General features: G+C 38.7%; 3 protein-coding genes across 12 annotated transcripts in view; all 3 read left to right on the top strand.

Moving 5' to 3' along the window:
* LOC119119453 overlaps positions 1–1,957 on the top strand; it is a 3,155-nt gene extending 1,198 nt beyond the window's left edge. For 2 of the 6 annotated variants that reach the window (XR_005097295.1, XM_037245826.1), the window contains 3 exons: positions 494–560; positions 676–927; positions 1,087–1,957. Coding sequence is in view for 2 of the 6 variants with exons in the window: in XM_037245826.1 (XP_037101721.1) it covers positions 512–560; positions 676–927; positions 1,087–1,304 (519 nt within the window). In the remaining 4 variants the exon portion in view is untranslated. Of the gene's footprint in view, positions 572–675; positions 928–1,086 lie in introns of all 6 variants that reach the window. The other 4 variants (XR_005097293.1, XM_037245825.1, XR_005097294.1 and 1 more) reach the window with 3 other exon arrangements.
* Positions 1,958–2,442: 485 nt separating this feature from the next.
* Positions 2,443–12,146, top strand: LOC119119451 (solute carrier family 26 member 6-like). 3 transcript variants are annotated; one of them, XM_037245820.1, is made up of 18 exons: positions 2,443–2,868; positions 2,952–3,091; positions 3,685–3,795; positions 4,120–4,253; positions 4,485–4,649; positions 4,998–5,150; positions 5,437–5,519; positions 6,249–6,396; positions 6,893–7,006; positions 7,514–7,591; positions 7,833–7,928; positions 8,047–8,153; positions 8,617–8,686; positions 8,948–9,037; positions 9,106–9,255; positions 10,596–10,650; positions 10,878–11,000; positions 11,214–12,146. In XM_037245820.1, exons 1-17 carry the CDS (start codon positions 2,726–2,728, stop codon positions 10,997–10,999), a joined length of 1,959 nt encoding a protein of 652 aa, XP_037101715.1. In that variant the 5' UTR covers positions 2,443–2,725; the 3' UTR covers position 11,000; positions 11,214–12,146. The 3 variants fall into 3 exon arrangements, with proteins under 3 accessions (XP_037101715.1, XP_037101714.1, XP_037101713.1); XM_037245818.1 differs by having other exon boundaries at positions 2,444–2,860; positions 2,941–3,091; XM_037245819.1 differs by having other exon boundaries at positions 2,443–2,860; positions 2,941–3,091; positions 10,878–12,146.
* On the top strand, positions 11,926–25,076 carry LOC119119450 (solute carrier family 26 member 6-like). 3 transcript variants are annotated; one of them, XM_037245817.1, is made up of 20 exons: positions 11,926–12,148; positions 13,174–13,297; positions 14,392–14,549; positions 14,701–14,811; positions 15,223–15,398; positions 15,476–15,640; positions 15,771–15,923; positions 16,003–16,085; positions 16,151–16,298; positions 16,370–16,483; positions 17,692–17,769; positions 18,573–18,668; positions 19,336–19,440; positions 19,539–19,607; positions 20,259–20,351; positions 21,880–21,993; positions 22,161–22,304; positions 22,789–22,843; positions 22,990–23,108; positions 23,848–25,076. In XM_037245817.1, exons 2-20 carry the CDS (start codon positions 13,176–13,178, stop codon positions 23,869–23,871), a joined length of 2,127 nt encoding a protein of 708 aa, XP_037101712.1. In that variant the 5' UTR covers positions 11,926–12,148; positions 13,174–13,175; the 3' UTR covers positions 23,872–25,076. The 3 variants fall into 3 exon arrangements, with proteins under 3 accessions (XP_037101712.1, XP_037101710.1, XP_037101711.1); XM_037245815.1 differs by lacking the exon at positions 11,926–12,148 and adding an exon at positions 12,741–13,102 and having other exon boundaries at positions 13,147–13,297; XM_037245816.1 differs by lacking the exon at positions 11,926–12,148 and adding an exon at positions 12,742–13,102.
* The last annotated feature ends 1,778 nt before the right edge of the window (positions 25,077–26,854 follow it).

Raw genomic sequence — 26,854 nt, 5'->3', positions numbered from 1 at the left:
ACTCCCATTTGCATGGCTTGTGTTTCCACAATGGGTGTGTAATTGATGGCAGTTATTAATGTGACTTCATGGCTGTCGCAGTAAGTTCATCAAAGAAAACAAGAAACTAAAGCCCTGTTTAAATCCTTTAAAGCAGTGGTAACCCACATTTTCTTCGAGCTTTTCCAATTCCATAGCATTCTTTGCACACAAAGGAAAAGGACGCTTTTGCAAATGGCAGCTTTATTCTCCAATAGAAAAAAATAAGTTGTGTTTTTTTATGTTAAAAAGAACAAGTGGAATATTAGATGAATAGAAAAGATAAGTCATGTTTTTTATGTTAAAATAAGTTATGTTTTTTATGTTTAAAAAGAAGGGACTAAGAACACTGGTCCATCAGCAAATTTTCTCACAGATGGCTTTTATGCCAAACCTATTTTGACCCTTTCAAACATGTCTTTACCCTTTCATGTCTTTTTTTTTTCACAAGCTTGCATTGTTCATGTTCTGTCAGTTGCAGTCCATCTTGGCAATGCCACGTGAACACCTTCCTCTCATTGGTTCTTCTGGAAATAATACTGGTGAGCTACATGTATTTTCCCAGTTGTGAAAGCTACACTGGAATGTTTATGAGAAAATCCTTCAGTTTCATTTGGAATTGCCTAAGTCAGACTCATTTCTATTTACGTTTTACAGTCAAGCCTCATCTCCCGTCACGGACTCCCCAGCGTATGAAACGCAGAAAGCGCAGCCATCAGGAGAGACCTTCTGATCACGACAGACAACTTCCTCTCCTCTCAGATTCCACAGTGACACCCTGGCGATCCCTCCTTCTCTCCGACTCCTCTTTTTCATCTATTCATGTGGCCCCTTCTCCAAAACCGCCTCCATCAACCCCTCATCTTGGCAATCACAATGAAGAGTTAACTTTAAGTTTCAGCTCGAGCGGTAAGATTCTGAGGAAGACAGATTCTATTTTTAAGGTGTAGCCATCTTTTTGTCTTTAAGAAATTACTCATGATAATTCAAAATACAGTAGTATTGTGGTAGTAGCTTGACTATAGTGTGTATGTAAACCTATTCACATTGCTCTATTTTGCTCTTTAGATGAAGGATGCAAAGAATTCATCACACAACAGAAGATGTGGACCCAGTCAGTGACACCTCGTCCAACACGTCTCCCTCCAATGCGTCCCATTACCAACCTCAGCTTCTCTCGCAGCTTCACTTTCTCTTTCTTTGAGCTTCCTCTGCATCAGTCACCTCGATGGCGTTCCGAACGTATGAAAAACCTTATGCAGCTTTTGAGACAGACACATTACTGATCCCACCTTCTAGAAAAAAAAAAAACAACTAATGCCTGTTATTTGTTTTGATCAATTAGAATACTCATAAACTCTTAATTACGTGTGTGTTTGGCTTGATCTATCAGTTAAATAACCTAATGGGCATTTTAAATGATGGAGCAGGCCACCAGTTTTCAGCAGCTATCTTTGCCGTGTGTTTTTTTCTAAATCCCTCAAAATTCAAAATGCCTCCAATATGCACTTTCTAGAAAAAAAAACAGTTCTGGGGGTTGTGGATCGGGCTCTGAGCGTACTCTGCGCAGCTTTTATGTTCTCCAGCTTGTGTGGGGTTTTGCTAGGTAATCTGACTTTCTTCCCGCATTCCGTAATGGTGTGCTCTGAGAGATCATCTGGAGTGCCATGGGAACTTTTACCGAGGCAGAGTAAATTTCCATTTTCTTTGCCGCTTTTACTTAAACAAATAAATAAATGTGTATAAATTGAGATCCAATGATCATTATTTTAATGCTCATACTTTTTGTGACCCGGCTGGTGGTGTACCATGAAAATCTAATAGGACATTAAAGGTTAAAGCATTATTGGCTCAGCCAATGGACCCTGAACACTTCCTTGAGTGACGGCAGCTGTTGCGGTGCACTCTGGGACTTGTAGTATCTGATCCAAACTAAATAAGACCAATAAAGATGTCTCACATCACATCCAAAGACTTCAGTTTCTCATGATTCGATAATGTTAGAAAACAATAATTGGTAAAGTGGTTGTATCCCAACCGATAGGTTGGAGGTTTGATCCCTGGCAATGAATCATGAAGTATTTATATCCGTTATGTAACAGTATAAATGATCCTCAAGCATGGGGAGTGTGCCATGCAGTTGCCTCGTTTTTCCTGATGTACTCTTTGTTTGTCTGATAAAGTATAAACTATATAGATTACAACATTTTAGGACTGCGTAGTTGTGTTTCAGAGGGGAGAGAAATTGAAGAAAGATGCGCTTGGAACCCGGCTCCAGTCATTTTTGCATTCTAGAATTATGTATTGATAGTGCAACTATTCATTTATTTCCACACAAACCATAATAGAAGCATTCAGAGCAAGAGAACGGAGGTGCTGGACTAGGACTGAAGGGGGTTGTAAAAGCTCTGCAGTGTCCGGAGTTCAAGGGTTGCCCATGCCCAATCTCCACCCTCCTGGAGTCACGTGTGTTTTTGTGTGCTTTGCTCCCTCCCTACTTTCACTTTGGCACGTGAACTCCTGCAGCGAACCTAGCATTCAAATAGGTCATCCCTTCTTGCTCATTCGCTTGAGCTGAAAAACCTCCCTACTCAAGTTTCATGACCTTTCACAGGCAGAAAAGTGCTTCAGAGTTAGGACACATTGAAGGCACACGGTATAAAAAGTGAAGATCCTCTGTTTTATTAATCCCTAAACTTTTTTTTAAATGGACGACTCTGAGCAAAATACCTATCCCGACAACGGTCATTATCTTGCTGTGGCCCTGGATGAGGCCCAGCTGGAGATTATTGGGCAGCGAGTAAACACATCCATGTCTTTCTTGGAGAGGGTCAAGATGATGCAGTGCCGGTGAGTCAAAGAAGGTCAGATTTTCTGCATGCACTCTCCACGGCCAATATCTAACTCTCTGTGTGGGTTTCCATTGCATTCAGGTGTTCAGGCGCCAGGATAAAGACCACACTGCTGGGCTTGTTTCCCATCCTGTCGTGGCTGCCTCACTACTCCATCAGAGAAAATGCAGTGGGAGACCTGATGTCAGGGCTTAGCGTGGGCGTCATGCATCTGCCACAGGGTGAGCAACGTACAATAGAGCAGAAACTATCATTAAAAAAAAAAAACACATGTAAACACGGCGTCTCGCCGCACGGGTAGTTAGTGCTTATGCTTCACAGTTCTAAGGTTCCAGGATCGAAGCTGAGCTTCAGCTGTCCTGTGTGGAGTTTGCATGTTCTCGTGCTTGTGTTGATTTTCATGTCTACTTTGGTTTCCAAACACATGCTGTAAATGTGATTGAGAATAGTTGTCTGTTTGTGCAGCAATTGACTGGTAACCAGTCCAGGGTCTCTTGCTCAATGCCAGCTTGCCAGTGACATGAGAACAAGCCCTAAAGAAAAGGGATTAATGCAAACAAGTCAACAACAAACTATACAAAAAAAAAAAAAACACCCAATTTAATGAATGGATTTAGTGAGCCATGACGATACAGGTGACTTGTTGGTCTTGACTTGCTATATGATGTTAACATAATTGGTTCTCAGAGACAGCTTGGCTCACCATCGTCAATTTCATCTCAAAGCATAAAACTAACATGTATGAGTAGAGATATTTTTCATCCACGTTCCATTAACCTCTAAAGCATGTGTCTTTTGTCTCTATCCTGTGCAGGTATGGCCAACGCCATGTTGGTAGGTGTTCCTCCGGCGATTGGCCTCTACACATCGCTCTACCCGCTGATCATTTACTTCATATTCGGCACTTCCAAACATCTCTCCTTAGGTGACTGTCACATTCAAACAAAAACGTCAACAAAATATACATCCCCATGCCTTGCTCCAGAACTCTCTACAAATGTGTGGAAATTATTTTGTGGGTGAATACACAAAAATAATATGGATTCACAATGGTACATCCTGATCAGCTTTGTGTTTTCACCGCCATGATGCCTGATGGCGTTGCTGTAATGTCTTCAAAATAGGTACCAGTACCATAAAATATGCAACTTTTGATGATGGAAACAAGAATTACACCCAATATGCCAAACTAATCTGCTTGGTGTACATGTAACTTTGAAACTCAGCAAATAGTGTGTTTATGTTTCAGGAACTTTTGGTGTCCTGGCCATCATGATTGGATCTGTCACTGCCATTGTGGAGTTGCCTAACGATGGTGCTGATGTGGCGGCAGCTAAAGTCAACATAGCTGTACAACTTACCTTGCTATGTGGTCTCATACAGGTAAACACACACACAATACATTATCATCTAATTTCTGACACAAATACTGCCTTTTGAAAATTTAGTTTGTTTATCCTAATATTTATTTCTGTATATATATAAACATATATTTGTATGTATGTATATATATATATTTATTTTATAATATTCATCGCAGCTCATATTAATTCTAGATTTGAAAACCGGTAGCATGCGTGTATATGTACAGTATGTGCATGTGTACTCATCCAGCTCCTACTGTATCTGCTGCGCTGTGGGTCTGTGTGCCGTTGGTTGTGCGATCCTCTCATCAGAGGCTATACAACAGGTGCTGGCCTGCATGTGGTTGCCCTGCAGCTTCCCCTCATGACCGGAATCATTGCACAGAGACACACTGGACTGATGGCTTCCGCATGGGTTGGTTGTAGTTACACACACACACACAAACAGAAACACGGACAATTTCTATTCAAATGACAGCATGTCATGATAGTCATTTAAACAAGTTTAACATGTACAGTATTATCCGGGGCAGAGGTCCGATTCTTTTGCATTCCACTAGCATCCACTTTTCATTTCCACCACTTTCTGTACATTTTATCATCAAACTTTCTCTGCTGTCGGAACAGTGGATTAACACCCCCCCCAATACACACACACACACACATACTCACTAACAGTAATGCTTTTTAAATGCCCTTTTTAAAGACGATGAGGATTATATATTAAAGCATCTGTTGGTTTGATTATGTCCTCCTTTTCCAGACTTTACATGACGTCCTGTGTGGGATTACCTGTGTGGTACCTGGAACTCTGTCAGTCACTGTGGTTTCTATGGTGATACTCATTGGTGGCAAAATGCTGAATAAACATTTTAAAAGCAAGCTGCCTGTGGCCATACCTTGGGAAGTCATACTGGTGAGCAACACATACAAACAGCCATGTGAACAAATGACTGTAAATAGTTAATATATTTCATCGGTATTGTTTTTATGGGTTCTTTATGCATTTTGTGTTTTTGATGTACATAGATTAAAGAGGTTCACAAGTCTTTAAGTAATTGTGTGTTTCATTTATGTGATGAGCTGCTTAATTCACAAAGCTGCAAAGTGTCAGAGCTTTAACCTCCAGTTGAACTACTTTAAGCAGTATGTGATACAACACCATGTTTTTGTTAAATCTGTTGTTTTTGCGGGGCCTACAGATTGTCCTGGGTACTGTGGTCTCGGTGCAGATGGACCTGGCTGAACAACATAGAGTCCAGGTGGTCGGAGACATTCCTTCTGGGTCAGTGGTATAGTCGTATTGTCTTTTTTTGCTTCTGTTTTCATTTCAACTTCCACCATTTCTATTACCAGATGCTAATGCTATTGTTATCGTGTATTGACATGAATTACACAATCTTGAATAGAGACAATGAATAGAGGCTATATGTTGACTGACCCATATTTGCTGTCTTACTATCATAATAAGCTACACATTTTAGTCTTAAATTGGCATGTTTAGAACTAATGTTGTTGTTAATATATATATATATATATATATATATATACACACATTTAATACAGTACAATCACAACATCATCTTTTTCCATTTAACCTGTTCACGGGTGGAATGTTCCAAACAATCTTTTGTCTCACCTGTCCCAGCTTTTGGGAATGTATTGCAGGCAAAAATAAAGTGAAAAAATCAAATAAATAATTAAATAATTTTGAATAAAAAAAAAAAAAAAATTAACCTCATGAGTTTGAACAATAAATATTCTATTTTTGAGGTGGGTGTATTAAATTGAATAGATGTTGAAAATGATAGATAAATCATTGTATTTTGTTTCTATGTTTTACACAACATCCCAATTTCTTTGGAATTTTGATTGGTTGATTACTCTGCTAAATCTTAAAGGAAACATTTTTTGAACAATAGTGAGAAGAGTATTGAGGGCACATTGTTTCACTTGGATTTGGAATTGAATCGTCATTCAATGGGTGTTTTCCTTTATCGTTCGTCTTCTGCAGCCTGTCACCCCCCATCATCCCCTCTCTCACCATGGCCAGGGAACTGTTCATTCCAGCTTTCTCTATCGCTCTGGTGGGCTTCAGCTTCCTCTCAGCCATGGGCTCTACGTTTGCCCTCAAACATGGTTATCACTTTGACTCCAGTCAGGTACAGCACGCCTAACCCAGTTCTTCAAGAATTATTACTTTCTCAATTTCCTTGTCAAATATTTGAGGGTCCACTTTTTTTAGTTAGCAGGGTGATTCATGCTAGGAGAAATCACCTCAGGTCCATGACAGTGCTAGTACATTGAGGACAATTTATTTTAAGGGACTGCAGTAATAGCAGTATTGCGACCATCCCATGAGCTACATTACATCAGTGTAATGGTTTTTCGATGTTGTTTCCAAGTCATTTTGACATTTTGTAACGATTTGACAATTCCATTTAACTTGCAGAGTTCTCTTTCCATTGACACCATACTGACACCATACTGACTCAAATAGAAGACTGCTGGGCTAGTTGATATCTAAACTCACCACAGCAGTTTTCCCAAACATCACTTCAAACCCTCTCTGAGCCTCCACTGATCATTTTGAAAGATTACTTTCATCATGTTTTTTTGTAATTATTTTTTTAGCCATCTTTGTTCCTCTGTCCTTAGGACCTGCTGGCTCTGGGTTTGTGTAATTCCATAGGAGCCATGTTCCAGTGTTTTGCTGTCAGTTGCTCCTTCTCACGCAGTCTGGTTCAGGAAAGCATCGGCGTGAAAACACAGGTATCGTTTGTTTCTCGAAAAGACTCTTCTGTTGAAAGAGCAACATGATATAGCGTCATCAATTTTCATTCTACTACTACTATGCATGTTTATGTTCTAAGTGGTTGGCCCAAAGGAGCTATTTCATGGACTTTTATTTCACTTTATATATTATGAAATAGTAACTACAGTCAATCAAAGACAATATACATTCTACTGCTTGATAACAAAGAGGTACTTTTTCCTCTTTTCTATGTTATCTTGAATTTTTCTTTATTTGTTCCTGTATTTGTAAAACTGGAATATGAGTAACAATTCCTTGTAAATGTTATACTGCAAAAACAGTGGGTGTTTACAAGCTTTGCACTTCAGCCAACTCCTTCTGAGCATGATTAGTATACTAGTTTTCAATTGTATATTTTAAGTATCCTGATATTTATTTGCTCAATAGAAACGATGATGATGGTAAAAATGCAAATCCCCATGTTTGTCCTTGCTCACATGCTCCTTGGCGGTTTTGCTCTTCAGATGTCTGGCTTGGTATCAGCCCTGATGATTTTAACCATTTTGCTAAAGATTGGTCATCTCTTCGAGCAGCTGCCAAAGGTAAAATCTACTTGTTATATCATTGCAGCTATTTTAATCCTGCAAAAGCATCTCTTGCAGTCATACTTACATATTGGAGCTCTGTTGAAAATTAAATGCATGTATTCACTTTGGCTTCCTCCCACTTCAAGTACCAAGTGGTAGAAAATGAGTCAATGGTTGTCTGACTGTTGCTGTGTGTCAGCCTTGGTAGGACTGGCAACGGATCCAGGAATGAATAGAAACATGCTGTGTGTTCCAGGCAGTGTTAGCAGTCATCATTGTGGTGAACCTGCAGGGGTTGCTGGCTCAGTTTAAAGATGTGCTTTTGTTATGGAAGTCTGACCGATTGGACCTGGTAGTATACAAACGCACATTCAATCTAATACATATTCTGCACTTGATTATCAAGACACTTACCCTTGCCTTCTTGATCATGAATGTTTGACCTCTGCTCTGGTATTTCCCAACTCAAGCTTGTGTGGTTGGCATCACTTATTTCAACCCTAGTCCTAAACCTGGATTTGGGTCTGGCAGTGGCCATCGCCTTCTCCCTGCTTGTGCTCATCTACAGAACCCAACGGTCAGTGCTGTTTCTCTACCGCGTCAACTGTTTGTGTGATGTTACAGTCTGTACGTTTAAGCCTTCAATTGAACACAGCAAAGGATCTTGGCCTAAAATAAAGACTGCTGTTTGCAAATTCTTTTTTACTACTTTGACTTGCAAACACAAATTTGAGATACAAGCGCTGTACCCAACTCAATCCACTTCAAAACGAGCTGCGCTTTGCCAGATAGTAGAACAGTTCTTCAAAAAATAGGCTTCAAGGTCTTCGTCACTCCCAGCTGTAGTTTACTGTTTATTTTGTTACACTCTAATTGTTCTAATTGTTTTTTATGAAGTACATTATAGAGTGCTATTTTTCTTAATAGGTGATGAATTAAAGCCCTGTCTGTGTGTTTTTTCTAAGCTTCTTTCCCCAATTAGCTTTGGAGTCATTTGCCATGTTGTATGAATCTTTCTCTCATGTGTCCATACCTTCCAGCTCCCCCATTGCTGTCTTAGGTCAAATTCCTGGGACAGACTGTTACAGAGATGTGCAACTCTACACTGAGGTGTTTTCACATTTTCTATTACCTTTAATTTAATCTTGCAGCAACTGTAACTATGAAAGATGTGTTGCTTTTGTGCTATCGTTCATGGATACCATTTAAGATAACCTAGAAAAAGTTGAGCAATAAAAATCCTAAAAAGCTGAATAATGGAGTCTCCACATATAGAATATAGTAAGTGATATATCCTTGGTACTTTGTGTTGGATCAAGGCTGCATCCTTCTTTCATTAGCAGCCAAGTGTTCTTTGGTTCTTTTTCGCAGGCAAAGATGGTTCCCGGAGTTACCATAATCCTTTGTCCCAGTCCAATTTATTTTGCTAACTCTGAACTGGTCTTCACTGAGATCACACAGGTGGAAAACACACACAAACTAACACATTTGTAATGCAATTGTCTCTAACGCTTCCACTCTCTGTTCAGATCATGAGTCATGCTCAGACGGAGAACCCAGTAAGAGTCGAAACCTCCTTGTCGTCCTCCACTGATGTCCCGACACATAGCCACTCCTTGATTCTGGATTTTAGCTCAGTCAGCTTCATTGACACTGTGGCCATGACATCACTTTGCAAGGTGATTAATCAATTCTTTTGATATTTATTTTGTAGAAGTACAGTCGAGACAAGATGACTGGACTGGCCTTAGCCTTCTTTGTCAAAACTCAATTCGCCACTAACCAATGCCCAAATAACTGCGATTCTTGTGGAACAGCAAACCAAGATTTCCAGGACATCGCAATGGTGATCTCACAATAATTGGTCATAAAAATTCTTTATTCATAGCTTATTTGCCTTCAACCATGTCAAACACAATATGTATGACGAGTGGCGCATGATTAAAACATATACCCATTAGACACAATTCGTTACAATTAAATCAGTGAATTTTCTAAATGTTTTTCAATTCACATTTGAGTCAACAGAGACGTATCTGCATAAAAAATGTTTAGTTTCCATCAGATTACTACAAACATTAAATACAGTTAAAACTTTTAACAAAGTGTATTTAAAGGGTTATGATTTCAATCTGTCTTTTTGAGCTGACTATACAAGGTAACCTTTTCTGTGACTTTCAAGTACTTTTCATGTTATCATAGTAAATCACAATATATCATTGGCCTAAAGTAAGGAGCATTTATTTTTCTTCAACTGTTTGTATCTAATTTCCCGACCTGAAATGTAAGTCTGCTGATTAGTTTTTGTTGGGCGGAGGTTAATGTTCACAAATAATGTAAAAAAAAAACATTTGCAAAAAACCCCATTGACTCCCAGCCGCCACCTTGATTTGTACTTTGAAGGTATGCTATGTTTTCAATATGTCCTTGTTATGTCTTCAATACATGTATGTCAGTATGTTGTGTTTTCAATATGCAGTTAACTTATTAATTATTTCCTACCGCTTATCCTGTTCACGGTCATAGGTGAGCAGAGTGTGGGTGAGAAGCAAGATATATGCTGCACTGGTTGCCAGTCGATTGCGTTGTATGAAAAATAATCCTCATCTCATATTTAATTTGCAGATAAGCAAAACACACTTAGAATTTGTGGTAAAATCTCTTCTAAGCTTATTGAAAGTCAAATTGTGGTAGCCAAGTAACTTGTACTTTAAATTTGAGCACAACGTAGTTTTTTCCTCCCCTTTCAGAAAATCCAATTCAAATGCTCATCTTCTATGAGTGATACGAAACCGTTCATTGGTTCCGTTATCACCAAATTTGATAAACACTTTGTTGATTGCACACTGTCAGTTTTTGATGAATGACCAACCAATCTTAGTTACGACTTCATCACATGTTTGACCTCACTGACAAGCAAAATAATAAAAAGGAAACCCGCCAAGCTTCTTCACAGATTTTGCTTGGAATAAAACTAGTCATGGCATCCTCTCAAGGCTTGTGATGTTTTGTTCAACAGCTCGTGGAGAACTTTGAAGCCTGGAGTATCCGTGTGTTTCTGGCCTCATGCCCAGGTCAGTTTTATTGCATGTTTTTTTTCCCCCTCTCATTCATTGTGACACGTGCTCAAGCTTACACACACCCAATTTAGACGTCAAGTAGTGGCAGACACCTGCATGTTTCTTTTTTCAATGGATAGGTGTGTGTCACAAACATCTTTATCTATAAATGTGATTTTTGATGACGTGACTGAAGTGCATACTATGTGAGGTCAAACTTGAAGTGTGGTGTGTGTCAATAGAGAGTCTTTTATCCCAGCTTCGGTATCACGGCTGCATTCCCAACAGCCTGCCAAGCTCCTGCATCTTTCCATCAGTCCATCACGCCGTCCATCGTTGCATCAGCCCTGCCTGTGCTTCTTGAGGTATTTGTGTACAAGCAATTAAAAAGTCATGTTCCCTTTAAGTACCACACCCTTAATGTCAATGATTGTCTTCATGCAAACTACCCTAGAACATCTTATCAGAAAGTGATATTTTTCTATAACTGAGGATAGCTGAGCAAAACAGTTGTTAGATTTGCATAGCAATTATTTGTTATGCATAGGTTTTAATTTTATTCATTCATCTCTTCCCAGGAAATTACCTCTGATGCAAGATAAATTAGAATGTACAACTTGGACTGCTTCCTCTGTATGTATGTGTTATACCGCTCAAAACTCTGGCACCATTCAAAGTGGAAGTCTAAATGTTGTAGTCCAATTTATTCAAACAATTTTGCAGTTAAAACTATTATTAAATATGTGTGGTTACATTTCGGGAAATATTAGTGCTTTTTGAATGAGGAACTTTGATAGTGGTCAGTTTTCTGACTATTTTCTGAAAATAAAACATTTCTTGTGAAAAAAATACTAATTTTAAGAACGTTTTGCAGTCGTACAGTTTTGCAGTGTATATGAATTCATACATAGGAATCATATACAGTACGTCCCACAGCATCTTGAGGTGCCCTGAAAAAGAATTGGCACTTCATTTCACTAACATCATTAGTAATTGAATGCAGCCGTAATCTGTGATTGCACTATAACATTCATTAAACATCTACTACTTAGCACGCTTGCATTTGTCAATGTATGTAATTGTATACAATTATAATTATATATTATAGGAATATGTAATTATTATTGGGGTATTTTTTTTTTTACAAGGGCAAACAAACAACAACAAATCAAACCAATCAAGTAGTGTTGTGACTGTTAGGGCCCTTGATGGTGTCAGTGGCTATGATCTTTATTTTGTCACAGAGTGTTGGGTGTGGCCTGGTCATTTGCTGGCAAGTGGGCCAGTCAGCTTGTCCATGTTGTTCACTCTTCCTTTATTTTTCTATTATGGTTCATGATGATTATGGACTTCCTGGTGACACGACTTCATCTTTGTGAAGAGTGGACATCAGTATCACATTCTGTGAATTTTGTTTTCGTTTTGTTGTGTTTTCTGGACAGTATTCAACAGTGGTGTTGTCTGTAAAAAATAAACTTTGACGAAGGTGGAACACTCGCCTTCAACTGCCATGGTGAGTGCAAGTTCTTGTTCCAGATAATACCCGTGAAAAATAAAAAAAAAAATAAAATATATATATATATATATATATATATATATATATATATATAAATATATAGTGCAGTAGTCATATCCAGGACTACATGTTTTTGTGTTTGTTATAGTAAAATAAAGAATATAATAAAATAAAAATTAATAAAATAAATTGTTGAACCATCAGCATTGTCAAAGAGAGCAAGCTATTTTCAACACAAGACTTTGGTCAGTAATTTGGAAAAATAACACACAAATAGAGACTGAGCAATAATAGGAAAATTACCAAATTATGACAGGGGATTTTGACCTGATGCAAGCGATATATTTCATTTGATCATGACATCATTGATCACGCATGATTAAAATGTGGCCAACTGATTCAGTAGCAAAGGGGAATTCTGCTTCCACGTAATAAAATAATCTATCAATCGCTCAAATATGAATCTGTTTTGAAAGTAATCCAGCCGGCATCATATTTTCTTCTGTCTGGTGTAATGATTGGACAGGAAACAATCCTGACTCCAATGGCTGACTTATCTAATCTCTCACAAATGCAAGATATGACAAGAGCTCGAGTTAAAGGAGGCGCCATAAGTGTGCGCCACTGTTTTTTCTGGCTAAGGAAAGTTACTGAAGACTTGCTCCACTTGAATCAGATGGAAAACTCTTGAACAAATGCGATTGAAAGACTGGGGACATATCTGCACATAGCAAGGAATCGTTTGTCATGAATTGGACTTTGTAGGATGTCATCTTAGGACCTAACCAACTTGATTCTATTCAATTGGATGAGTTTATTAGGCAGCGCTGCCGTCTGACTTGGGAAAAACAAACTGAAGACTCAAGTTATTTTATTTTTTTTTTAGTTTTCATTGTTTTTACCACAGCAGGAAAGCACGGAGTATTTGTCACTACATATTCTCTTTGCTTAGTAAGTATGGACACATAATGTGTATTTTAATTATTCCATCATAGTGTTATTGTTAACCTTCTGCATTGTAGATATGGCAGAGGGGGGAGAACTTGTTGACAGAGTCCACAGAGAGATCTTGGATGAAGACGCTGTGGACAAACTGTCCGGGACGCCAAAAATGTCTCTGTGTAACAAGGTCAAAAATTCCCTCAGGTAAATGTCATGAATCCTCATCCATTGATTGTTGCCATGTTCGCAAAACAATTTTCTGTTTTGGTCCTCATGCATATTTGATCACTGAGAACCCCCCTCACACTATAAAGCAATTAAAATCGTTACATTCATTTGTAACATTTAACACATTTTCCCAAGCTGCCCTTGAACATTACGATAAAGGAAAATTATAATGCAATATCTTTTTTCTTTTATATTCTATTGTACTATGGAGTTATCATTTTCTGTATTTTTATTTTTTTTTTCTTGTATTTCTTTAATGTTCGAAATAAACGTTTTAAAAAAAAAAAAAAAAAAAAAAAAAAAAAACATCTCACTATGAACTATCATATCATCACTTACAGCTCTTTCAGTTGAGAAATTATGGTAAAAAAGGTAAAAAAAAACAAAAAAAATTAAAACGTGTAGTCTGAGACTGCCATCACTCGCTTTCTTCACTTTTCTCAGAAATTCATAATGCTTGAGATAAATGCTACCTTTAGTGTCTGATTATAATTTATGCTCACTCCAATCTAGGGAATCAAACATTTGTGATTGATTGCCATATACATCAGAATATACAATAATAATAATAAATGTGTCCACATATTTCTTCCTGCTTGGACACGGTGATAAACTGAACACGTTCTACTCATTACTTCACTGGTTCTTCTATATCAAACAATTTGTTTTAGGTTCATTTACCTGACATGTTTCGGCGGGTTCTTCCGCCTTCATCAGAGTGTCACTGATGTGGTTGTGACGCTTAAGAACCCGCCGAAACATGTCAGGTAAATAAACCTAAAACAAATTGTTTGATATAGAAGAACCAGTGAAGTAATTGAAAAAGAAAAAACAAGATGAACCTAGTACAACGTTCTACTCATGTCCAGAAATCTTACAGCATCCCCTTTTTCACTTCTTATATTCGAACCTGAGCAGTCCCATGTTATCTGCAATTAATTATCATACAAAGGAATACATATTGTGCTCGCATGAAAGGGAAAGATTGACATTTGACATTTCCCCTCTTGTGTTCCACACAGAGACCACAGTTCATGAAAACAAGTGAACCTTGTGCATTTCCCCCCTAGGTCAAATCTTCGTCACAGGTGTTCCAGTCAGAGTCTCAAGACCTCCCTGCTGGCTAGCGTCCCTGTTCTGTCGTGGTTGCCTCGTTATTCCGTCAAAGAAAATGCCCTGGGTGACCTCATCTCTGGGCTCAGTGTGGGCATCATGCAGCTGCCCCAAGGTGAGCTATTGTAGGCTACATACTGCATACAAACAGATTGCAGGCATTTTCACGCTTGCTGAACCTGTCAAACTAAAACTCAGGTGTTTTGTACATTGATTTCAATGTAATCAGGTGATATGGTGAATATTATTTTTTTGTGGCCCTGAAGGTATGGCCTATGCCTTGTTAGCGAGCGTCCCTCCAGTTTTTGGCCTTTACTCCTCATTCTACCCGGTCCTCATCTACTTCATCTTCGGCACATCCAAGCATATCTCAATAGGTTGGTTATTCACAAGTCACCACATATTGTGTGGAAAAGGCTCTCGCAACTGTTATTTAGCACAGATTTCACATTAGATTTCATGGGACACCACCAAACAAAAATCTTAGAAACAGTATACATACTGAAATAGCCGCAATTTACTCCTAAATTTACAAACCCCAATTCCATGGTGCGAATTCAAAATGACAAATTGTGTGCAAAATAACAAGAAGATTCATCAGTAGTTTGAACATTATATATCTTGTATTTGTAGTGTATTCATTGAAAATAGTTTGAAAAAGATTTACAAATCATTGTATTTTTTGTTGTTGTAGGAATTGGGGTTCATATTGTGAACTCTGGGCCTATTTATCTCAATACACTTCTGATAAACAGGAAACATGACTTGTTCAGTATTCTCTCCTTCAGGAACATTTGCAGTGATTAGTGTGATGCTCGGTGGGGTTACGGAGCGATTAGCCCCAGACTCAAACTTCATGACATGGGACAATGTGACCAACATGAGTGCATTGGACATCCCTGCTCGCGATGCGGAACGGATCAGAGTGGCTACTGCCGTTACTCTCTTAACAGGCTTATTTCAGGTGTCGTTTTTGTTTCCATACCCACTAACAAAGCCTGCATTTCTGAATTCATATGTTTTGTTGTCCAATCAATGTAGATCCTGCTCGGCGTGGTCCGTTTTGGGTTTGTGGTGACCTACCTCTCGGAGCCGCTGGTCCGAGGTTACACCACTGGTGCCGCAATCCATGTTATCGTGTCCCAGCTCAAATACACCTTTGGAATCAACCCCTTGAGATACAGCGGACCGCTCTCTTTGTTATATGTATGTCAGGTTATCGTGCTCATATCTGTATTTGCGGATCTAAATACAAAAGTCGTAAAAATTTGTATTTATTGTCTTTGCTTTTGCCACATCCCTTTTCCTTTATCTCGCTTTTGTTGTTGTTTTGCAGACAGTGCTGGAGATATTTTATCTCGTTCCACAGACCAACATCGGGACTCTGGTGGTCAGCATTGTCTCCATTATTGCCCTCGTCCTTGCAAAGGAGCTCAATTTGTACTTGAGTAAAAAAATTCCCATCCCAATACCTGTGGAGTTGATTGGTGTGAGTATAAGGCACATAAATATAGGGGCACTGCATTTAACAATGAAGGTATCAATCAGTCAACACGCTTTTACTCCAGATCACCGTAGCTACGTTGGTATCCTGGCAAATGAACTTACCGGAGAACTATGGAGTGGATGTGGTTGGAGAAATTCCATCAGGGTGAGAAACAACATTTTTGAATCAATCAAGGGGGTTTTATTCGATTATCTTAACTTATCGAGCAGTCTCCAGCCGCCTGTTTTCCCGAGAGCTTCGCTCTTCACTCAGGTGATTGGGGACGCCTTCGCCCTGTCCGTGGTGGGATACGGCATCGCCATTTCACTGGGAAGGATCTTTGCACTGAAATATGGATATAAAGTGGACAGTAACCAGGTAGGACACAAGCACGCTGATCAGAAAATGTCGAAATGATTGACTTAAGACATGTCCCTTTTATGCTTAAGGAACTGATAGCCTTGGGTCTCAGTAACTCCATTGGGGCAATGTTCCAATGTATTGCTGTCAGCTGCTCCATGTCGCGCTCTATGGTTCAGGAAAGCACAGGAGGGAAGACCCAGGTGGGCGGAATAATCCATATCAATTTCATTTTCTACTTAGTCAATTTTCCACTTCTATTGTGTTATTGTCAAGAGGAGATTTAAGAGTCAGTTGTTTATTGCATCTATTGTGATTGTCAAGAGGAGATTTAAGAGTCAGTTGTTTATAGCAGTCTTGGAAGCATTATTAAATGAGACTAAAATGTTACTTCCTTTTAGCTCTTAAAATGTCAGATTAATTGGTTTTGTGGAAGACAAATGTCAAAGCCCAAAGTAAAATTATCAACATCACACAGCACCTAAAGCACTGAAAGGACTACATGGAAGAATGCTGAGTTTACCATTTATCATTTACCGTAATTTTCGGACTATAAGTCGCTCCGGAGTATAAGTCGCACCAGCCATAAAATGCCCAAAAATGTGAAAAAAAACATATATAAGTCGCTCCGGAGTCGCATTTTGGGGGGCAATTTATTCGACAAAATCCAACACCAAGAACAGACATGAACCGGCAACAACAGGCTAAACGATACGGTATGCTAACGTGACAAACACAAACGAGGAGCTGAGAACGGGCCTGACGTAACATTCAGTTATTTAAAAAAACTATTACATAAATAACACGTTTATAAAACCATCTGTGTCACTCCAATTCATTAAATCCATCGATCGTCCTTTGTCAACAATGCCGTGTGCCGCGCCGCAGTTCAAATTATTCCACAGGCCCATACAACGATATATAAACTATATTTTAAATAACTATCACATAAACAACAATATTATCAAACCATTTGTGTCACTCCTAATCATTAAATCCATCGATCAAATTTCTCGTCCTTTATGTCAACCTGGTGACAGAGGACATGTCCAGAGGATATGGCGCTTTAAAGTGTTAATTACTTTATTTGATTTTTTCTCTCTATTTTTCATGTTTTGAATATGTTCAAGATAAAGATATCAAAGCATGTGAAGTGATCAACTATACTAAAAATAACATGTGAAGTGGTCAACTATACTTGTAAGTAAGTGATGTGTTAATGATCAAGTAAAAATTTGTGAAAAAAAACATATATAAGTCACTCCTGAGTATAAGTCGCCCCCCCCACCCAAACTATGAAAAAAAACGCAACTTATAGTCCGAAAATTACGGTAGGTTTGTAAGAGGAAGAGAGGCAGGGCCTGATTGACGTTCCCCTCCAATAATTGTGTTGTGGCTCTCTTCAATGCAGGTTGCTGGGGCCCTATCAGCCATTGTTATTCTTTTCATCACCCTTTGGATTGGAGCTCTTTTTGAAAACCTACCCAAGGTCTGTCTGTCCGTGTTAATCTAGTTTTTAGAATAATATATGAAATATTCAGGAGCATTTTTAGATGGCAAACAAATTTTGGAATACCAACCAGAGGCGTAGCCAAGCCGGGACTCCCTGCGCCCCGGTTGAAAAAAAAATAAATAAATAAATAAAAAATAAAAAAATAAAAAATCGAGCTTTTCGATTCTTCATTTTCATGCCGTTTTTTTCTTTCGGTCTTGCGCGAATGTGCTTGCGCTATTCTATGTGCGCGATGTTATCCATTCACCGTTTGCCTCCCGGACGTTGTTTTAGCGATCAGCGAACGGCGTGGGTGATGTTCGATTTTTTTTCCTGTGGGCGTGCGCCCCTACTGGAAAAAATTCCTGGCTACGCCTCTGATACCAACTAATCGACTATCATACATATGTGACTTGACACCACAAATCCATTTCATGGTTCATTTTAATGACCACATCTATTCGAGTCACCACCGATTGGTTGCTGCACAGCCCTACTTATTTCCATTGTAAATTGTGAAGGCCTTCTTTTTTGGACATGAAGAGCGCATGAGAGCATCAACAACCTTTAAGTGTAGAGGCAGCCACTCCACACAACACGAGTCATACACAAGCTGGTGGTTCTCTTGTTTTACAGTACAAATAAATAATATTCAAGTATCACATGTAGCACGTGTGTCGCATCATGTATCACCATGCTTTATTTTTGACACTATTTTTGTTGAAGAGACAACAATTGTGCCGCTATTTCTGTTTTTATTCTTTAGTTTTTTTAAACATTATTTTTTTACATGTATACAGGCAATGTTGGCTGCCATCATCTATGTGAACCTACATGGTATGATGAAGCAATTCCTGGACATACCTGCACTGTGGAGGAGAAACAGAACAGACATGGTGAGTTGGGAAAAAAAGGGTACTCAGGTAGTCATGGTCGATGACAATTATTTTGCAACATAAGTAAGAAGAATCTACTTTTTCATTGGGACGTAGGGAAAATTGAGTCCTTAACAATTGCTTTTATACACATCTTGGGGATTCTGATGTGCCTGATCACCAATCAGATTTGAAATTAAATCACTTAGACAACCTTTGAACTGCCTCTTGCTGATGTGTCTGTAAGCAAGCCGTTCTGCATTTTTGGTTTATGGCACTCATTAACTGGCTAACTTATCCCAATCAATCAATCATACTGTATGATTCGGCAGCGAGGTTGACAGAAAGCCTGGCATCTCAATGCTTCTCCACTAGACAGAACCAATATCACTGTTAAAGTTCAAAGGTAAGCAAAGCTGCATTGTTAGCACAGCGTTATCCGTGTCAGCTTCTGATAAGCGGCACATAGTCAAATGTTTGTTGAAGTCGCTAGCGTGGGGAGGGTGGCGTATTTTTGTTTGGCGGTGTGTGAAAATAATTAAACAGATCAGCTATACGACTTTAGAGCCACAAGTGCCATGCTATGCTTACTAGAACTGACTTGTTTGGAGAAAAAATAACTAATCAAGATTTCTCAATTACACTCTACCATTGACTCATGGCCTTACCACAAATGTCCTTCTTCCAGAGATCTGGCTCGCCACTTTCCTCCTTACCCCTGCTGTTGAACCCTGACCTGGACTCGCTGCCTCAATTGCTTCGCAATGCTTACTGTCATCTTCAGGACACAGCTGTAGGAAATATATCCAGTAATAGTATAATAATCGTCAAGTTATATTAAATCTTGTAGTTGAATCATATTTTCCTCTCTTTTGTGGGTGTTTATTCCAGACCTACGTACTCAAATTGGGGCAAGCGCCAAACACAGAAACCTACTGGCCAGTGGAGGACTACACTCATGTAGAACATATGAGATTTCAGAGTTAAGTTAGTGCTTGTAGTAATGTCTGTGTTGGTACAAAATTCCAGCTCTTCATTTTACAATATTTTTGTTTTCATTCAGAAAATGATTTGTCCAGTCAGCATTGTCATACTATTGGTTTCCCAAATGACAAAATGCAAAGGTTTTCTTGCCACTAGACAACCTTTGTAACAACGATGTGATTGTTATGCATTAGTTGTAGTTAAGTGCAAATGATGCATATAATGTGTGTTTTTACTGTGTTTTCTAAAAAGTATTTGGTTGAGGCTTTGCCTGTTTGAACACTATTTACTCAGGCATAGAACGTCAAAGTGCAACTGACACTGGAATTATATACCAGAGGTATCATCAATTATATATTAGGTATTGACCAAGGTATTAACAGCGAGCACGCATATACTCAATAACCAGTCATCTCCCCCTCCATCAATGGGTTATCTTCTAGACCACTCCTGAAAAAGGCCAACGAAATAGTGGGACAGAAAACCTGGAACCCATTAAAGAGGGGGGTTTACTTTATAGCGATTCATTTAACGTGGTCATAATGTTGTGTATGGTCGGGTATAATGATAGTATTGTGATATATTTCCCCCCCCCCCCCCCCCCCCCCAATCGTTGACTGCTGTAAGGTGAGAGAAGTGCCGGGTATTTTGATCTTCAAATCTTCTGCCACGCTCTACTTTGCCAATGCTGAAATGTATCAAGATGCACTGAGCAAGAAGGTGAGCCCCTCACCATTCAACACACACATTCTCAAGCGCACACACAGTGACATGTTATCAATCGACTGCACAAAACATCATTTTTTTAAAAAGCTCTAAAAAAACCAAAACATCCCACCACAAACTTGAAACCCATTTATAGTAGTTATTCAAACTTTTAAAAGTGTAAACATATTTGATCACATTAAAGTCAAAGTATATAAGAATTACACAATATTGGAATAAAATTCAGTTTTTTGTTTTGTTTTTTAGTCCAAGCCTTAATATAAGTGAACCGCAGTATAGTGACTCCACTCACGTTAATATGGACACTATCCTTTTACAACGATAATTATTCATGCACAAAGGTACATGCTGTTTGAAAAGTTATATCACCAACATTGTTCAAAACGTCAACCAAGTCTTTTCTCCACATCGCGTTTGTTTAGAAAAGAGGGAAAACAGATACAGGAAAAGCATGCTTGACAAAAGGCATATTCATAGAACATATTTAATTAATTTTCATGTCAGCTTGTCAGTAAGATAAGGAATGGGGAACTTTTTTGCTTCCTTGGGAGCACAAATAACCTTTCACAAATGCCACTCATTAAGATGACTGGAGGTATCTGCTCCTATGAAATGACTGTTAAGTTAAGATCGGGTGCTTGAAGGATTTCAATGTGGAAGTCATTGTTTCCTGTTGCGCATGAATTCATAGGGAAACACTTGCAGTTATTCACATGTCACTAGACGAAAAACGAGGAGACAAGAAAACATTACATGCAGTGCTGACATTTTCTGTTTAAAAAATGGGTCAAATGCAACAAAAAAAATTGAATAGACATAAAACATCTCAACATCAGATCCGAGCTGTAATTCTTTTGAGTGTTTTTGTTTTGTTTAGCTTATTTTCTTGTGTACCCTTTTATATTGGCACAAATGAGGATAAAAGTGAAATGATGCGAGAACTCAGTTAAGGTATTCATCGAGTTTCACAACTCGTTTTTAACTAATATCTCTAAATGCTGGATGCCTATTGCAGTCTTTTTTTGGTCAACATACAGCATACATTCTTTTTTTCTGCATTTACTAAACTATGATGTATCAAGTCTTTTTCAAGATGATCACTGTTTCACAAATTCTACTCAGCTAGGACCTGTGTGGTTTTCACATGTTATCCAAGTGCTTGCGTGGGTTTTTACAGTGTACACCAGCTCCTGCCCACATTATAAAACCAAAACAAAAAATTTTGGGGTGAGTATGAATGGCTATTGTGGTTCGGCGACCAGACCAGAGTGAACTTTTCACCTGAAGCTCTCAGTGAAAACAAGCGGTGGAGAAAATGGATGGATTGACATGTTTCAAATCTTTACAGCTTTAGTACTCTCATTGGTTGAGGTTTAGTGAAGAGGATTTCTGGCATGAGTGCTCAATGTGAAGAAAAATAAATGAAACAGAAATAGGTGTTTGTGTATTTCATGTAAACAAAATAGTATGAAGATAAAAGTCAGGCTTACATGTATGTCTTTTGTTATGTACTGCATTTTAGTTTGGCTATGACATTACCAAAATCCTGTCAGCGAAGAAGAAACTTGAAGCCAAAATGAAGAAGTATGAGATCAAAAAAGCCAAAAATGCTGCAAAAAACAATGTGGCAGACATGGTGAGAATGCTACATAAATACAAATTCCACATGTTACAGAATTGCTTTTTAGCCTCCCGCTCAGATATGAAACCAGATTGTCCACATTTACCCTTAACTTGATATGTTTGCTCTCATTATGAAAGAATAAATCATTTGCTTGTATTTGCGTCCTTCTGGATACTCAGGAACGAGCGCTGGAGGAGCATGAGAAGGATATCGCCACCATTCAGTTAGAGAGTGAGCCTGACCCTTCAATGCCCAGAGCCATCATCCTCGACCTCAGCCCTGTCAGCTTCTTAGACACTGTGGGAGTCAAGATCTTGAGTGGTGTAAGAAAACCATAGTTACCATTTGTCGAGCAGGCTTATGAAATGACTGGCAATATTTACTAATCATCTTGGAAAAAAGTAGGCGCCACACCACATGCACTCCCCTCATGTGAGCTCTCAAAGGCACACATGTTTTTTTGTTTTTTTGGGGGTAGCAGGGGCACACTGGGTGTTTTTTGAAGGCATCTGCAGATTGTGGAATCTGGCCATCGCTTTCCAAACCATTGCTTTCCAAACCCTTCCAGGTTTTGGACTTGTTTCCATCCAGCAAGTGTGACGTACTTAGTTACTTTGATGATTATGTGCAACATTTATTTTTTGGGAAACAAAGTATTCAGTCAGGGAATTAGTCACACAAAGATTAGGCTTCAATTAAAACCTTTACCTTTGACGTCACTTCCATTTTTTGCAACCCACAAGGCATTCAATTACTGATGTAAATCCCTATTTATTGTCCTATCCTGTTTGCTGTTGTCTTTTTCAGATTGTCAAAGATTATGGGGAAGTCGGTGTGGAGGTGCTGCTTGCATCTTGTCAATGTGAGTTTCCTGGCATCGCTAGCAAACCATAGAACGGACCCGTTGACAACAGACATTAAATGCACAATATACATTTTCCATTTCATGTCTTTCATCTGCCTTGTCACACTCTCATCATTCACTTGCCTTTCTGTCTATTTCTCTAGCTGGCGTTGTGAATAATCTGCAAATGGGCGGTTTCTTCAATGACAAAGTGAAGTCTCCTATCTTCGGCACTGTCCATGAGGCTGTGCTTCACTGTCAGTCTGAGCAAGCAGACTCAGAGGTGATGTAAAAATCGATGACACACATCCAAGGTTATTATTTTAGTCAGTAAAACTAATTACATTAAGATTAGGATTAAAATTCATCAAAGTGCATTATAATATAAACATGTTTCTTTTTTTTTTAATATAGAGAAAACAATACCACAAAACATTCTTTAACCACTCTCCTGAGGATAATGACAAATGCATGTTAATAAACATTGAAGAGCTAATGCGCCTTAAGTAAACTTATATTAGCTAATTAATAAAAAATACCATAAAACAGTCTCAGGCATGTGCTTGCTGACGCAAAAAAACTATTTTCACCACTAGTGTAACAAAAAATTATTTGAATTCCAAAGACTTGCATGGAAGGCCAATTGAGCACTCCAAATTGTCCGTAGGTGTGAGCGTAAATAGTTGTATGTGTCTGTGTGTCCTGCAATTAATTGGCTGCTGACTGATTCAGGGTGTTCCCTGCCCCAATGCCTGCAGGTCAGAAAGTGGTTGGATAGGTGGATAGTTAATTGAGAGAAAACAAAAATTCTGTCCACGTGTACCAGGTAAAGCAAGCGGTACTTGCGGGATGCAGATACTGCCTCATGCGCCCGCTAATGGCGATATCATTGGAAAGAACGCCAAACTAGCCAGGAATTAACCAGAAAGAGGAGAGAATTTAGTCAGATTTGGATTTAAACATGCAGAAAATGATACTTTGGGGAGTGTGCATCGAATAGAATGGTTACTTTTTTTTTACAGGTGATCACAGCAACACATTTCTGAATGCTGTGCGTAATTTTATGAAGATGGACAACTAGAAGAGGATATACGTACTGGACTCTTTTGCATATGTGCAGCCAGATCAATTTAATGAATGGCAACCCATGAAAAGCAACAGAATTGAAATGAAAAAAAAGTATGTACTAACCCTCCAAGTTTTGAATATAAATTGGAAGAATCGTGGATAAACCGACTCGTGATGGGGCTTAGTCTATCTGGTGTATGCATCAAATCATAGGTTTATGATTCTTGTCATGAAACAGCAGCTTTTCGTTCTACAGCATTTTCAAGTACTGTTCGAAAGTGTTGATTTTAAAATAAATGCACATCTGAAAATGTGAATAGATGGCAGGCAAAATGTCAAAATTATTTTTGGCAGGAAATGAGCTTCACACCCGAGTATGAAAACAAAAGTGGAAGGATAAGAAATGAATACCATATTACATTCTACAAAAATGAACAGAACATACTGAAACCTTCTGGAGAATTTTGTCGTGATGCCAGTGATGGTAAAACTAGGTGTATTGTGTATTCTACACCATTACCTTTATAATTAATTTTATTCTGTGTACTTTTTTGATGTGCTACTCCCGTCATATTTTTCAACCAACCAATTCTCACCATTCTAACTTAGTCCAGCTGATAAAAAGGACTCAGCTGAGAGCCTCTGAGGAAGGCAACTGAGTACACCAAAACTAGTAAGGTAAATGCAAAACATTTCCTCATTGTCTTTACATCCACGTGGTGGAAAAGCAATTGTTTTGGTCCTAACGACCATTCGTTCGTTTAGGTTTTCCCTTGTGTTTTCCTTTGAGCCATTTGGTCCGTTAATGATATCTATTGGCCACCTTTGGTCATGACATGTTTGGGAGTGTATTTCCGGTTCTCTTCCCGTTTGGAACGAGAGCTCAGTGTTCAAGAGCTTCATAGTTGTGATTCCTCACGAGGGCAATGCTGGTGAGTAGACTAATAATACAATGTGATTGCCGATGAGTATTTTGTTGAAGATAGTTAGGGATGTATTATTGGGACAAGGAAATGTGCATACTGCTAGTACTAGTGTAGTCAATCTGTTCTGTTTCGTGTGTACAAAACATTATATGGAAATCGTTTGAAAGACAATATAAGCAAAAGCATATTTGTATTTTTTAGTTTTACAGCTTTCTGTTTTGCACATCTGTGTGAAATAAAGGAGAGGAAATATTAAAGGATCGTTTTGCATTCCCTTTGTTGGTCTCCTCACCTAGCTGTTTACACATGCTGCATAGTTGAATACCTACACGTTAAGGGAGGCCAGTATAGCAATCATACCCATGCTGATAATTAAAAGGGAGAAATATCCCAGCAACACTGTCAACAGCCTCTTCTCCTTTGAGCCTCGCAAAAATGACGTTCCTATGTTGTGCCAGAATCATCAGTTTGGAGAAACTACTATTTGCACTGTGCACGTGAATTAAGTGATAGCCTTTACTTCTACTGTTTAGAAGCCCATCATGTTAACTTGTAGAGTATGTTCCAGGAAAGGTCACAAATCGATGATGTCACACTGCCCAGTGATGTCGCTACCTCAAACCCATGTGGTGATGCCACACCCTCTGTTTCTACAGCTGCCATGACACAGTGAGTGTCATCATCGAGGAAGGCCTCAAAAAGCCACTTTTGAATCCTGAAACTGCCGGGATCTCCTCACAGGAGGTGATTTAGAGTGCTATGTTTAAACAAGGCAGAACAAAACGTATTTTTCAACAACGTAACATCATATATATATATTTTTTTAAATATAAATGGATTCCGATGATCCTTCGCCATATAGCGCTAATAGCCTACAGTCTACATCCAGTACACCAGTCATTGAGACAGAGCCTGATAATGTCCCAGAATGTAGAGAGACACATAAAACCCATGCGACACAAACCGAAGGAAAAGACTTAACAGATATGAAGGAGGTTTCCCTTCACTATGAAGAGCTATGGGGTAAGTCAGTGTGGTTACTGATACTAATGAATGGGGACGTGACAGCAAAATTAAAATGTTTCCACGCAAGACCAATGTAACTGAAAAGCACTGGAATAAAGGATCAAACTAGTTTAATTTTGGTCAGTATGTTAACAAGTAAGTTTTAAGGAAAACATTTTAAATGTTTCAAAAAGTGTGCAAAAACCTTTTCCATCCACTGTGCGAAGGAGTGTGGCTTGTTATGGAGAAGTAACGGATGGATAGCTTATACCAGTGAATAGCTCCCACCATTCAAGGTTAGACGACACATTTTAGTGTATAATTTCCCTCCTTTGCATAAACTCTAAATGGTAACAGTTGCCCTTATACAGTGCTTTTTTTTTTTGCTTTTTTTTTTTACTCCATATGCCTCACAATCACCCATTCAAACACACATTCGTACACTAATGGGAGGCTGCTGCCATGCAGGGTACTGCCATGTCCACTGGGAGCAAATTAGATACGTGTCTTGCTCAAGGACATGATATTTGTGCCAAGCCATAAATTCAGGCTAACAAATTTGTTGTGAAAAAACACGTTTAATGAAGGGGACAAACGATGTATCTCAATCAATCAGTTTGGTGATTTGAACAAGGAACATAGTAACTTTGCTCAAGGTTAATGGGACAATGCTGTTAAGTCACTATTCAATTCACTCTATTCATTGTGAAGAAAATGCAATATTCAATTCACTCTATTTATTGTAAAGAAAATGCAAAACCTTTGGCACACAAGCAAAAGCGGGTAGCCAAATCCTCAGAGGGAGATGAAGTCAACTAGAATTGATTTAACTCTTCATTTGTTATTGTTCATGTCTTTTGGTAGAATTGCACACAGGGGAGTCTCCTTCACTCTCTGTGTCAAGTTCCTCCACTGCATCAGTGATATGGAATATAAGGAAAGAACTCCAACACGAAGAGATCCCTGTGTCTCATATGCACAACCCCTCTAGACCAGCCACACCACCACATGAAAAGATACAAGTGGATCA

Source organism: Syngnathus acus, chromosome 2 (assembly GCF_901709675.1).
Source record: "Syngnathus acus chromosome 2, fSynAcu1.2, whole genome shotgun sequence".
Taxonomy (NCBI): Eukaryota; Metazoa; Chordata; class Actinopteri; order Syngnathiformes; family Syngnathidae; genus Syngnathus; species Syngnathus acus.
Note: the sequence above shows the minus strand (reverse complement) of the source record. Positions and strands in the feature narration are given on the sequence as shown.